At 31.8% G+C, this 14,843-nt stretch overlaps 2 protein-coding genes and 1 long non-coding RNA gene across 12 annotated transcripts in view; 2 read left to right on the forward strand and 1 right to left on the reverse strand.

Annotated features, from left to right (window-relative positions):
• The first annotated feature begins 10 nt into the window (after window positions 1–10).
• On the forward strand, window positions 11–4,015 carry LOC117146293. 5 transcript variants are annotated; one of them, XR_004459789.1, is made up of 4 exons: window positions 11–1,022; window positions 1,499–1,610; window positions 3,625–3,833; window positions 3,888–4,015. It is a non-coding gene; the product is annotated as an uncharacterized LOC117146293 (long non-coding RNA). The 5 variants fall into 5 exon arrangements; XR_004459787.1 differs by having other exon boundaries at window positions 3,625–3,794; XR_004459786.1 differs by having other exon boundaries at window positions 11–282; window positions 903–1,022; window positions 3,625–4,015.
• A 4,786-nt stretch (window positions 4,016–8,801) lies between these two features.
• On the reverse strand, window positions 8,802–9,836 carry LOC117146288 (40S ribosomal protein S3a). Its single transcript, XM_033312294.1, has 2 exons — window positions 9,444–9,836; window positions 8,802–9,344 (listed from the first exon to the last, which is right to left on the reverse strand). The coding sequence occupies exons 1-2, from the start codon at window positions 9,782–9,784 to the stop codon at window positions 8,879–8,881; spliced, it is 807 nt and encodes a 268-aa protein (XP_033168185.1). The 5' UTR covers window positions 9,785–9,836; the 3' UTR covers window positions 8,802–8,878.
• Window positions 9,837–12,418: 2,582 nt separating this feature from the next.
• Window positions 12,419–14,843, forward strand: part of LOC117146335 (protein pangolin, isoforms A/H/I/S) — a 35,492-nt gene continuing 33,067 nt past the window's right edge. For 2 of the 6 annotated variants that reach the window (XM_033312449.1, XM_033312450.1), the window contains exon 1: window positions 12,425–13,042. The gene's annotated coding sequence lies outside the window, so the exon portion shown is untranslated. Of the gene's footprint in view, window positions 13,043–14,843 lie in introns of all 6 variants that reach the window. The other 4 variants (XM_033312451.1, XM_033312448.1, XM_033312447.1 and 1 more) reach the window with 4 other exon arrangements.

Genomic DNA, 14,843 nt, shown 5'->3' on the forward strand with positions numbered 1-14,843 from the left:
TAGTTTACATGGAGCAGTTCGGATCTCCTCTCACACACACCGTTGTCCTAACACAGATACTTGTACAGATTCTACATAGATACGTGTAGGTTCACAAACATAAATACAATACAGTAACAAGTGCATTGGTGATTTAAATGCCTATGTGTACCTACGGATCACGAACAGTCGGCGAAGGCGGGCAGATCGAAGATGGCCACACAATACATATACTCGTACGTGAGTCAAGATAATTTTCGGTGCCAGTGATGTTAACCTAGATATTTTTACGCTAACATGCGGGTAAATTTTTGTCCTCGGCTTTACGATATTATTTTTAAGCAAAAAACGCAAAAGCTATTGGCAACACTCTCGGATTCAATCTTTATTTTCGCTATCTCCTTCCCATTTGTGGTTTTTGAGAGGCTAAGGCTACGCACTTATGAATTAATATTGAATATGGAATATCCATATATGTATATGTGAATACATTAAAATATAAACATGTATTTTTACGATGGATTTATCTATTATTGCCTTGCCCTTGCGAAGAGCATTCTTAATCAAAACATACATAACTGTTTTATATTCTATCAAGACTGTTTTGGTAAGGTTCCAAAGTCCTTCTTTTTTCCAATGTTATTGGTATATTTAGTATACTAGTTTCAATAAATATTATATAATATTCATAGAGTAGTATACTCTATAATCTAAGAGCAAAAATGGATACTAAGTCAAAAATTAAAAAGTTCCCAACCCCATTAAGTATGTGGTAATAGCAATGTTGATGCTTAAATAAATGTTTCTTCTGACAGCGCTTAAACACTTGTTTATAACTTTTAAAATTAATATTTCGATTGCCACACTTCGCCCCTTGGTTCTGTATTCAACAACACTGTCTCGAACCAAATTTGCTTTTATAGTTTCCGAGACGAGAGAATGTACGGACATAACTAGATTGATTCGGCTAGGGTCAATCAATTGCATTTATCTGATATACAGCTTTAATCTAAAAGACATTTTGCGGTCTATAAAGTATTTGGGTGAGTATAACGACAATGTTCTAAACAAATTTATATAACAAAGTATATAAATTCATGTCAATCAATGTTTTACTTTAATGATGGAAAAGAGTCTCATTCCGAACTGTTAGTATTTTTGGCTGTGTTTAACGAAACAAGTATTTAATATTCAAGGCACACACTACTTTAAGAAAAATAAAATTTCTGAGATTTGTTTGTTTATAACCCGTGTAATTAAAAAAAACACGGCTTGAACAAATAAATAACATTTGGCCTAGTAGTCCATTTCAGTTCTGTATGTAGTGTTACATAGTCTATAAGGTAGCTTTGGAAAGCCAAAGTTTTGATAAAGATAATAATTAGTCGTCTAATTTAGTAAAATGTATCGAATTGAATAGAAAAAGAATAATTATTTTCCTTTTATGCCATTAATATTCAATGAATTTGTCTGTCCAAAATTATTCATATGTACTTTCCGGTGGCATCTGTCGTTTCAGCCCATCATTTAAGGAGTTGGTGTTTTTGAAGAAATAAACTCTATATATATGTAATCCCAAAAAGACGTATTTTGGAAACCTCCGAGGGTTTTATAATTTGTGATCGTTAGAAGTGGGTATCTGCCTGTTTTTGGTACATAACTTTTAAAAGTGTAGGTGTAACAGTCTTAGGCAGTTTTTGGCCGTTATATACTTTTCAACGTATATATTAATATTTCAATTATTATTATTTCATTATTATTTATTTTAATAATATTAATTAATTAATTAATAAAATTTTAAAAAAGTCACATCTTTACTTTTCAAAATTTTTTTTAAAAAGTCACATCCTTACTTTAAAAAAAAATTGATTTTAATATAAGTATGTGTACAAAATATTATTTATAGCATTATGTGTACGCTCTTCGAATGCCTTCGAACGGTCCTGTATATGTATATCCGTATATGTACGTATGTATGTATATCTTACCTACAATAAAATATAAATCTTTCGAAACGTTTTAAGCAAAGAGCTTTAATATGTACAGATGTATGTAAAAGACTAGGAAAGAAATTGCAGCTAACCTAAATTAATTAATAATAAGTCACCATGCTAGTGCTTACATATATATACATAAATATGTATATATGTGCATACATATGTATGTACATTTTGATCAGTCCATTGACGAACATGTATATACATGCACGTATGCGCATATATGTCTATACGAAGAAATTTAGTTATTACAGTTACATGGATAACTGCGTTGTACCTAAATTTGCGATCTGAAATTTACATATTTGAAAAAGGGCAGTCAAAAATTTATATTTTACAACAACCGTTGATTAGTCTAGACAATGAATTTCCTAACGATAAAACTACTCTGTACATACATACATATGTAGATGTGTATGGTGTGTATCCTTGTCCGGCATTAAAACAAAAAATAACATTTTTCCTGCAAGTGCACAGCAGGATTAAATCTGGTATCGTCAGATTCTTTTGATACCCATGCGTTTGTATGTATTTTATATGGATGTATATACATACGTGTGTATGTATGTGCCATGCCTTTTGTAATTTAACGTCTTACTCAAATCTCTCTATGAAAGAAGCGGACACATGCTGTGCTTCTACAGCTTACACATACAAACAAGTCTGTATGTTTGTTTAACGTGCATTTGTGTGATTTTCCAGACCCTTTATGAGTGTAGTATACATATGTGTGTATAAATATCCGCACAAAACAATCGTATTTGCAGGTACGCCTGTACACTTCTTTAAGTGTATATATGCACCCATACATAAATGTACATACATACACACATACGTATGTATGTTTGGTGGTCCCATTCCTTTTTTATAAAAACGTTTTGTCGATTCTTGGAAACTACAAAACCAGATATTTTATTATACATACTTGTGAACATAAATACATACATATGTATCTCTAAGTATTGTCATAAAAATAAATACACGTATTCTCAGTTACATATGTACATTTTCTCATCCAAACTCATGTATATGTATATGTACATACATATTTATGTACATTGTAAATAATTTCAAACAACTTTGCACATCTTCATAACTTGCACAAAACTACTGGATTATGCGTAGATTCGTAATAATACATTGTTACCACTCTATGTATATTTAGTTATGTATGTATTCAATATTTAGTTATGTATGTATTGAAGAATGTACATACATACATATGTATATATGTTTATGGTTTTAAGAAATTCTTAGTGTTGTCTTCATGAATATACATGTACATATATGTATGTATATACATATTTGATTTATAACTTATTATTTATTAATTAAGTATTATTTATTGGTTATTTGGTTTTAAGAAATTCTTAGTGTTGTCTTCATGAATATACATGTACATATATGTATGTATATACATATTAGATTTATAACTTATTATTTATTATTTAATTATTATTATTTATTTATTTAATTTTTAAATTAATATACATAATTTATTAAAAAATCATTAAACAAATCGTTAAATATAAAATCGTTCTTCCTCTCTAAAAATAAAACTCAATGACTTTAAAACAGTAATATAAAAAAGGTTCAAAATAATTTTTAATATTTCATATATTTTCTACTTTTTGATTGCCTGTTACAGCTTCTTAGTTATGCCGTGTACCCAATGACTTTATTATCCTCTCCTCTTTGGTTCAGTAAAAATTTTAAAGGCTTAATTAGTCAGCGGTTCGATGCCGAAAAGGGTGGAGAACGTTTGGTTAAAGCGGTATGCTCGCACACTTGTGTATACATATGTGTATACACACATTGGTCAGTGTTTATATCATATATCTACGTATATATACATATGTACGTACATATATACATTCAAGCCGTTAACGTATAATGTCTTCTTGAATCCAGTTTCTTTTTCGATTAAGACGGAGCAAGCAGGCAGATTGAAGCATCATCATTAGCAAGAAACTGAGCTGAGAAGACCTTTGGAATAATGTTGTCCGACGAAGACAAAAATACATACAAATTTGTACAAACATACCTATAAAAGAAAAACAGACAAAAAAAGGGGCAATAACAAAACAAAGGGAACGCTTTTTGGACCTTTATAGGTACAAATGTATAATATGTGTACATATATTGTATAAATTAGCTATCATATATGTATGTAATGAAATTTAACAATTAAAAGTATTTTTACACTTGGAGCAAATGTTTCTAATATAGACATTATTTTTTCAAGTATGTTATACATGTGTATGTACATACAAGCCTCCTGGGTTTAGCCTTTAAACTGGATATTGCGTAGATTCATATGCACAAATGCCTATACAAATGTACGTACATTGTATGTATATTTTCACAAGCGTCAATACACAAATATATGTACGTCTGATAGTTGTATAAACATTTAGAAAAAAGATTCCCAAGAGGCTATGCATGCATACATATGCGTCTGTGAATTAGGGCGGACTTTGGCTTTATTCAAAGTCCTGCAGTACCACCTCTTTTTTAATAAAGTAAGAGCTTCCATCGATCATAAAAAGCAATTTCAACCTTAAATGTACATACAATTTATTCCCCGTAATTTGTTTAATTCTGAGGAAAGTAAAGAAATTACAAATTGTGGCCATAGGTTTAGCGCCTTTACCGGTGGTCTTAGACATGTTACATTTTCGTTTCTTAATAAAGTTATACATTTTTTGTTTTGTATATGGAAATATATAAATATGGAAATAAATAAATAAGTATTGTTAATCAATCACTCGTATCTATGCGCCATTTAATAAAACACGAAGTGTGCTACTCCCGTGGCCAGCACTGTAGATCGAAACAAACTAGAACACTATGAAATGAAAATACAGTTAGAAAATGTCCTATCTTATTTACATGTTCTATTTAAGGTAGTTACAAAATAAATATTAATATTAAGAACCATGAGTTTTCATAATTGAAAATTATAAATGCAAAACGACTGTCTCCGTCACTGGGTTTATGGTCAATGAATTATAGTTACTTATAGAATTATCGGGTATACAAGATTCGTTTAAAAGTATCTAACAGATAAAGGGATTCGTATTGGACAATTTTAAGTATACATATTCTTAATCAGGATAAGAAGTAACTTTAACTTTTTTTGTTAATAGAAAGGACTTTGTTTTTGGCAATTATTTACACACGTAAAAAAGAAAACAACACGAAAAAATTGAAAGTCTTTTAATTATCATTCCACATACTATAATATTATTTACATTTGACATTAAAACAATAACCGTTGCTGTTGCTTGTTAAACCTAAAAATAGTGATTTACTAGAAAAATAGCAATGACCAAAAAAGTTAGGTTAAAGTTACGGAGGACATTCATATTAGTTGAAGCAGCAGGAAAGCTGCGACATCGCCTGTTTAAATGGCACAAGATGGCATTTACTTAACTTGAAGGCCCATTCAAGTGTGTTTCATTGAATGGTTAAGTGTTAAGTATCGACAAAATGTAACAAGACATTGTTATTTATAAGAATAAAAACCAAAACCAACTGCAGTTCGTAAAATAAAAAAGATTATTTTGATTATGAAATGATTATTTGGTTCATAACTTCCTGATCAGGATCACTGGCCGAGTCGATCTGGCCATGTCCATCTGTCCGTATCGCCCTGATCTCGTGAATTATAACATCTGAAAAACTGAGATTAAGCATGCAGATTGCAGAGTTTTGTGTTCAGCTTTTTACAGTTTGGAAAATTTTTTTTTTTTGATTATTGTCTTGGCGACATTAATCGGTATGCCAAATATTTTTTTGCCACACCCACACTGTAACTCCCAATATATATCAATATATTAACAGAATTTGGCACTTTCAACTTTAGTGAAAAAAAATTATTTTAAAATTAATTTGATAAACTTAAATCACTGCCTTCATTAAAATATACGTACGGCTCGATACGCGTTTAGATGCGATACAGAAAGAAGAAAATGTATAAAATTAGTAAGATCTAATTAAGTGATAAAAAGTTAGAATTGATTTCTGTATGAGCGGGAGAGTAACCACGAATAAGCTCACATATAGTTCTACGGTTAGCTAGAGAAGGTAAATTATTTAACATTAGTCTACTGGAATAGGAAATAAATGTACGTATTGTGGACTCCAAACAAGTGATCAATAATTAAGAAAAAAAGAACTAGTGAAACGAATAAGCTTTTGGTCATGTAAGGATCGATCAAATGCCGTTGACCACCTTTTTATAAAACCAAAATTCAATTGTCGTTGTCATTTTCATCTCATGATGCTGTAGTTTTAAAAATTAATTTTTTTATCGGTTTAAGAACGATCGAAATTTATAAAAGGTATCAATACCGATTACCGATACCGATGGTGCCGATACCAATAGTGGTTTTATTACAACCTTTCCGCACTAAACTAAAATTCATATTGAAGAAAACGTAAAATGGGAATTCACACTGTGTTAAGACTAATCTTCGAAAAAAGCAATAAATTTACCGATGAGAAAATATCATTAAATACCATCTATTTGAGCGAACACACTATATTTGTAAATTCTTAAGAATTTTGACCATGTATATAGCTAAATTTTTGATGATATTGCAAACGTGAAAATCATACACGCTTTCTAAGTTCTGGCAATTTCTGCACAGGGGGTTGATGCAATCTGTTTTATATTGTAGTCTATTATTTCTATTATATTTATTATTTAATTGCAAAATATTTATTGTATTCTTCTATTTATATATATATTTTTAACACATCGTAAGGTGAGTTAATAGGTGGATACGAAATGATCTAACCCGGCAAAAGCTTTAGACGCAGTAAAAATTTATAATAATTTCTCAGTGTTAATTTTAATATTTGTGGCCCAATTGCATGAAAACATGCTTTTTTTTTTTTTTTAACTTTGTAGGTGGAGGTACGGAGACAGAATGAATTCTGTTCCGCATCCACAATTTTATTTTGCCTTTGATTACATTTTGTGCAATATTTAGGTACAATTATTTTATTTTATTATTTATTAAGTATTTTCGAAAAGTTCACAGTAAAATCAGTGGTGTAAATACAAAAAAAAATAGGATCTAATAAAGTGCCGGTTATTGTGGCCCCCTCGGGATTGCCTTGTTTGAAATTATCGCGCAGTTAATGAATTTGTAAAAGTGCTTTCGAGCACTATCCACTGGAATATATTTAAACCTATACATACATAGTTCAGGATAGTTGCAATGGGCTTGGGCATCTATTTGGCGTATCATTAGTGTTTCTAGCCCACACGGAAAATGGTAAATCAAAGAGAGGCTAGTTTTGAACAGACAGACAAAGTCAAGAAAAGAGAGCAGGAACGGAAACATTTATTTACCTTAAACTCAATTTTCTATCAAAGCAGTTGAATCAACCAGTATAAGCTTCAGAGGCTCTTAATAAAGTCCTATTGGACATATTTCAGAGGCTAAAACAACATATACCCGTCACTTAGCTAGTTAATTTCTTTAGTCAATTACAATCTTATGTGAATGTATCATATTTAAAAAAGCCTCTTAGCGCCGATAAAAAATTAGGTCAGCGTGATCAGTTTTAAGACGAATCTAACATATTTTATAAACATGTTTTAAAATTTCAAATACATAATACAAAACCATAGGCACCGCCTCGTCCGGGACAATAATTTGCTAATAATGTGGCTTCATTCTTTTAAATGGAAATATGTTGTCCCTTCTGAATTTCTGTGCCCCCAAACGTTTACGACCGTACGATTTTATTCACATAAGTTAGCTTAACTACACGGAGCACAGTCATTCGACAAATATAAACAGCTTTATTGTATTAATTTTTAGTGGGAAAATGTTCCTCACCTCATTTATTTTAAATTTTTAACTTTTAACAAAAAATCCTCTTGCGTCGATAAAAAGATTAAGTCTGCGTGATCAATTTTAATACGAATAATCTTGTAATCGAGTAATATGTAAACCAGATATTTTTTAAAATTTTGATTTTTCTATCATTTGGATTAATTGGACAACCACACTAATTTTAAATTTGCCTTGTATATATCGTAGTCGTCTTCACACCGTCTTCTGTAGTGTTGGAAATAGAATCCACCAAAGGTTTTGTAATGCATACATAGTTGGGGTATAGATAGATTTTTATCCAATCGGCATACCTGCAAAATATCAGTCTTATTAGTAAAATTATTTCATTTAAAAATTATATTTAAATAAATGTATTTCAGCACTTTAGCTTTCATCATAAATGACAGAGACGAAAAATAACAACATCATATTAAATAATAAAAATGCAATAATATATGCAACAATTTCCTTTTTCTATATTTTGCAAAGTTCTTTAAAACCAAGATATTTGTAAGATAAATCTAGTTACAGTTACGTCAAGTCGACTTCTATGTAGCCTGTAATATAAAAATATTTTCGTAAAAAAAGGATTAATATTGTAAAGAAAATATAAAAAGTTGTTCTTAAATCTTTTCCAAAAAAAGCTAAAAATGTGTTTTCTTTAGCAAAGCACTCTAAATAATTTAAGTTTAAAGACAAAGAAATTATCAGAAATTGGCTTTTGTATTGCACGTTTCATTCTCATTGGAATTTAAAAATTGAATGTTAAACATACCTGTGAATTTCGGCTTTTTGTATTCGCCTCGATAGTTACGAAACGAAGCCTATATAATATACAAGTAAGTGGCGGCTTAGCACAGAAATATTAGATTTACATACCACATTCAGGACGAAGGGCTGGAACAAACATATGCCTAAAAGACTGAAGACTTCCCAGAGGCCCACAAACTAATATAACAAGCCAAGAAAATAGTTTATGCAATTTATACAGAAATGTATTTTATGTTTGAATGCAATACATTAAAAAATATGCATTTCATATTTAATTTAAACAGCTTCCTGTACTGGGGGCTCATAACCTTCAGGGCGGTCGATTACGGCTCCCTCGGAGGAAACAACGGCTTCCACGGATTTGCCACCGCCATCGCCATGCAATTCCAGAAGCTTTGAGACATCGAAGCGCGGTTTCTTCAATACCTTTACTTTACGAATGTAAACATCATGTAATGGGTAAATGCGCTGACAACTTTTTTCGATATCTTTTGCAATCGAGTCCAAGGCCAGTTTGTTAACAAGCTGCTTTAGATCGGCACCACTAACTTCGTTGGTAATAATGTCGGTCATGCGAGCACGAATCTTTCGGACTTGTGATTGCTGAGCATAACATGTTTTGCGCTGAGACTGCTGGTCCTTGGCAGTAAACCCGATACAAAACACTCGCAAGAGGTACCCATCTACAGTCTTTGCTTCGACAATAGCTTCAATTAGTGTTTGCCACTTTTTAACCATCGACCTAAGCAATATAGAAACGTTAATAAGAATTTACAATTATACATGCAAGTACATATACTAATATAAAGTCGACACTTTTGTATTTTAGACGCTTACTAACCTGTACTTGTCCGTAGTCAAGTCCATGCCGTGAAAGTTACAGAGCACATTTCGGTCTTGAACATCTTCTGCAATAAGACGGAACTTGCGAAAAGAACGTTCTGGATCAATATCCTTTTGCAAGTCCGCTAACGACACTTCAAAAACGCGACCCTTCAAATAATCCGATGCTATTCTTTGACCCTGGGTGCGGTTGACAAGTGTTTTGCCGATTTGACGAGTTTGAAACATATTCGGAGCTTTGACATCGTACCAGTCCTTGCGAGAAAACGGGTCCACCACCTTCTTTTTCCCGCCCTTCTTGCCACCCTTGGAAAGACCTTTATTTTTGCCGACTGCCATGTTCAACGAATAAACCGGAAAAGGTCGAATCACGTTGACGACGTATGTGAAAAGAAGGAAACCAGTGGTGGTAAAGGCCAAAAGTGTCATTTTATAATTTGAGGCCCTTATGCAGTAAAATAATGTGTTCGTGTTATATCGGTTTCCCAGGGTGATGCTTTCCGAAAATTTTTTGGCGCAGTGTAGACGTTTACTTTTAGTGAGCGAAAGGATATATCTACAACTTGTATGGGAAATACAACGTACGAAATGCTTGTAAAATATACCTTAAAGGAACAGTTACGCTTGTAGTTTAATAAAATATGAGCGGAAAAGATTAAATTATAATTTTTAGAATGAATTATATTTTCTATATTATTGCTGAATCCATCCGTCATCAACAAATTTATACCTCTGTAAAATATAACAGGAAATACAAAAGCATTAGCCATTTAAGCTTATTTTTGTAGTTTTTGGACTAGCTATTACTTCTATATTATTGGTTTAACTTATTCCTAACCTGGGGTTTTATTTTATTATATTTGACGCCTTGTTTTGTTATTTTTTGTATTATTACTATTTCTGATACTCGTAATAAAAGCGAATACAAGTTGTATTTTATTATTGATATCGACTTCTCACAACTAATTTCATTTATAGGCGGTAAAATTATATAAGAGATATATAAACGATGTAAAGTAATGTTTTGGGTAAATTCATGGTTGCATTTTATTAATTTTAATCCTTCATTCCAATTGTTGTATACAATGTACATCTCATTATCCTGAAATTATTCGATACGAGCCAAGAAAATCATTTTGTAAAATGTTTTAATTTTGTTTTTTTTTTACTATTTTAGCCAACGGCAAAAAAAATTTGAAAAATGAAGTGTACAAAATTAAGCATTTAAATGTTTTTGTTTTGCAGTATAAAACTAACATTTCTATGCTGTGGCTCGTGACCTGCTAAGCTGTAGGGTCTTTCCAAAATACGTAGACCTACAGCTTCTTTATTCGATCTAAGCTGCATCATTTAAATACTTCCAAGGTCGTAAGAAAGTATTTGTATACTCCCATAAAAATATATTTATGAATAAAGGTTAGTTGTTTCGAATTCGAACCTGTTTATATTTCTTAATATCTTTTAAACGTGAATTTTTTCGGAAATGTGTAATTTTGCTATATTTGATTCGGAAAAACGCACCAAAGAGATTACACAAATCTACATATTTTCTTGGCAAGTTTTTAAACGTAGTTGAAAGCATAGAAAGTATTTTGAAAATACTAGCCCAAGGTATTCAGAAGGCGTACGAAATTGAGCTATTTGTTTATTATATTTTTAAGAAATATTTTTAACAAACAGGTTTGACTATTTTCTATTGCCTCAATTTTTAGAAGATTTCTTAATGGATGGCTTTTTGGCATGCACACATTATAATCTTAGTAATTTTTCAGTTTAACCTAAATGTTTTATTTCTAATCAAATTCAGTATTAAATAAAACTTTTAAACAATAATACGAAGAAATACATTTCGTGAGAGCTATATTACCTTGAGCCAACTTTCAAATTATAGCTACATTTTGATCAAAATTTTATGTTACATTTTATTGTTAGCTTAAGAAATTTTAACTCTCAGCATTTTGTATTTCTATGATTTCGGAGATCTCGACGACGAGATCAGGTCGTGTTGCGGTCAGTTGTTTAGTTGGGTCAAAGGGAAATTTTTACAGTGTGCGTAGCATATGAGGGAAATTGTGTTCCATTATCAATAACATAACAATTAAATCGGAACAGGACAGTGTGTTTTTAAATACATTTGTATAATCAAAATGAAGAGAGATAAATGTTTTTAATTTTTGTATCGGGGCACCAAAAACAAAATAACTTTAAAAATTTTTGCGAGGATGATAGCCACTCACTAGTTCAGAAACGGTCTCGCATTTCAATTTCGACTATTTTACAAATGACATTTGGAGCGGAGAAATAGGCTTGGCAATGCTGGTAAAGCTATTGCAATGCTTGTTTAATGGGGACATACACATTTACATATCAAGAGTTGCCATCCTGGTTTGTGAACATCTAGGGAGGTGCCTTCTGATTTCTGCACATTTCGAAACCTACCATCCTGATATCTGTACATATCGGGAGCTGCTATACGATTAATGCACATATCGAGAGCTACCATCCTGAATTTTACATATACCGAAAGGTGGAATTTTGGAGTATCATTATGATTTCTGTACATATCAAGAGCAGCCATCTTGAGATGTAATTTGTACACTGTGCATTGACCCAACATTTAAAATTAGAATGGCAACTCCCGATAAGTTTATAAAATAAATAAATAAATACGCTATTTTGTAATTGTATTGTATGGGTAAAAACTGCAATCTATTTTTAAAATGAAGCATGAGCTCAAACCGCTATTAGGAATTGAAATCGACTTTTTGCTTAAGCGAACAAAAATAATAAAAAATGTCATTATTGTGTTTTGACATCTAACAAACATTGAAAAGTTAAAATGGAAAATTTTTGTTTTGATTATTTGTGGATTTAATGCTAATCGAACCATTCGATATAACCAAAATATCGAGAATTGTCGCGGCAGAACATCGATGCACGCCTGCTTATCGACAGTTGCCATCGTCGTTATTCCAGCACTAATTTAAAAAAAATTCGATCAACGCAGACGTGGTACGGCATTTTAAATCTGATAACATTTTGAACCGGGAATTATTTTAGAGTACCATCCTTTATTTTGTGCCTGTTTCAATATAAATTAATTATGCGCCTGATGTAAAGTACAAAATGTGTAAAATGTGCCGTCGCGGGTGCACCCAATTGTGCTTTGATGAATAAACATATATATATACATAACTTCCTGTCTTAGTATAAGTGTATGTCAGCCAAAAACAAATATATATGAGTGTTTATCGGCATTCGTGTGCTGGCAGAGCAGCGATCAAAGCTATGTTCTGTACTCGTTGACGGGCCCAAGAATGAATTCTCGTGCAAGTGTGTTGATAAAAAGTATACGTATGTATGTATGACATACAAGAATATTGTGTCTGATTAATTAATGCGTGTATGACTTTAACTGTGAAACCTCTTTCAATTAGTATTTTTCTCACATATAATAGTCTAAAAGAAAAGTTTGCTGCAAATTTGTTCAAACTTAGAGTGCTGGCGGCTTTGTGGATAGCTTTTCAGTAAACTAACGTATAAAGGATTCAAATTTTACTACTCTAATCTCTCGGATTGTTTAACCAAAGTATCACTGTAAGTGCCCCTGCTTAAGTTCAATATAATAACATCAACAGGCATCGGTTAAGTTATACAACAAAGTCAAGCGTGCACACTTTTTCGCACTTCAGGAAACATTTTAATTTCAGATCCGATTTACTGTTTTAATACTTTAATATAAAGTTAACATCGCAATGTCGTGTTCATATAGATACTCATAAGATAGATATATGTATACGTATGCATGTATATGTAAACACGGGATCGGATCCTCTGCTTCGAATGCAGAGAGCCGACAGTACTCACACACACCCTGATGTTTGTTTATTTATTTGCTGAAAATACAGTTTTCTGTATTCTGTTTTACGCATATATTTTTGTTTAGACTCTGTCGTTTTCGTCTCTACCTGTTGATACACCACAATCTTGTTTTTAAATAGAAACTCGTTGTGTCATTAGTCTTGAGCCGATGCGTATTCTGCTTTGTTTTTGCTATTGCCGCTGTCGTCGTCGACAAAGTTGTTACCTTAAACTAGTATGTAGTTAGCTATTTGCCTCAGCCCGTATTGCCTACCTATGCGTTTAGTTCAAATCTCCGACGGCCCAGTCAGGTAACGAATAAATCGCCCTGCGTCCAAAGCCGAAATGTGACAAATTGCTATGTATGTATGTACATGTTTTCCTTTTTGCTAATCATTTAGTTCTGAGAAAAGTGGGAGAGAATTTGTCCTTGCAGGTCAATACAATAATTATTTTAAATAAAATGTAAGGACAAGGTTATTTTAAACGTTTGTTAAATGAAGACTACGCCATGCGAATCTAGTAACTACAGAAAAGGTGTGAACATGCAGAACACATACAAAAATGTTTAAAGCCGTATATATATAACATTGTTATGTAAATTGCACGATCCCAAAGAATTAAAAAAAATAATATTATGACAATAACTACATTTTTTATATGTATAGTTATTAGTGTCTTATTAAAATTGTTGCATTACGTTTTTAAAGACACCAAAATTAGTATTCTAATACAACTTTTTCATTTAAAATAATCCGACCAATATTTCATGGTACAGTGTTTAAAATCCTTTAAATACATTGAAATATCCATCAGAATAAAAGTGCAGTTAAGATTGGACTTTAGAAATTGAGTCAAGAGAGGTATTATAACCTCTCTCATACAAGTACAAAAATATCGCACTCATAGATTCCTAGACCTCACCCTTCTGTTGCTATTAATTATCACTGTGCACCTAATAATATCCACAAATTAATTCACTAATATAATATCCACAAATTTTAAAACGATGAACATGAACATCACTACTACTGGCATGACTTCTTTAGAATAAAAAAGATTAATGCTCTCGTGTTCACTCTGGGATTTCGTTGCTTCCCTATTTCCAAATCCAACTCAACCTCTAACCTATCAATATAATTCTTGTAAGGCTGTATTATATTATTATATATCCTTATTCAGGCTAGTAAGCCGTTGTGACAATGTCCGTGTGACCGCATGCCTGACCGTCCGCATATACATCGAGATATCAGATATCAGATATTATAGATAACTATAAGAGCGAGAAAGTTGATCATGCAGATTCTGGAATCTCTCTGTGTTGCCACGCCCACTCTAACGTCAAAACTGCCACGCCCACACTTTTAAAAATGCTTTTTTATATCTTGCTAATTCTATCGTCATTGCGAAAGAGAAATTAACACTTCTAAAAGTATTTTTTTTGGCGTTTAACATTTTGATTTTTTGTTTGTTTTGCCAACTTCTATAGATAATGCCAAAAAAGTTGAAAATTCCGGGTATTTGATAGTCGAGGAAC

This window comes from Drosophila mauritiana, chromosome 4 (assembly GCF_004382145.1).
Source record: "Drosophila mauritiana strain mau12 chromosome 4, ASM438214v1, whole genome shotgun sequence".
NCBI lineage: Eukaryota > Metazoa > Arthropoda > Insecta > Diptera > Drosophilidae > Drosophila > Drosophila mauritiana.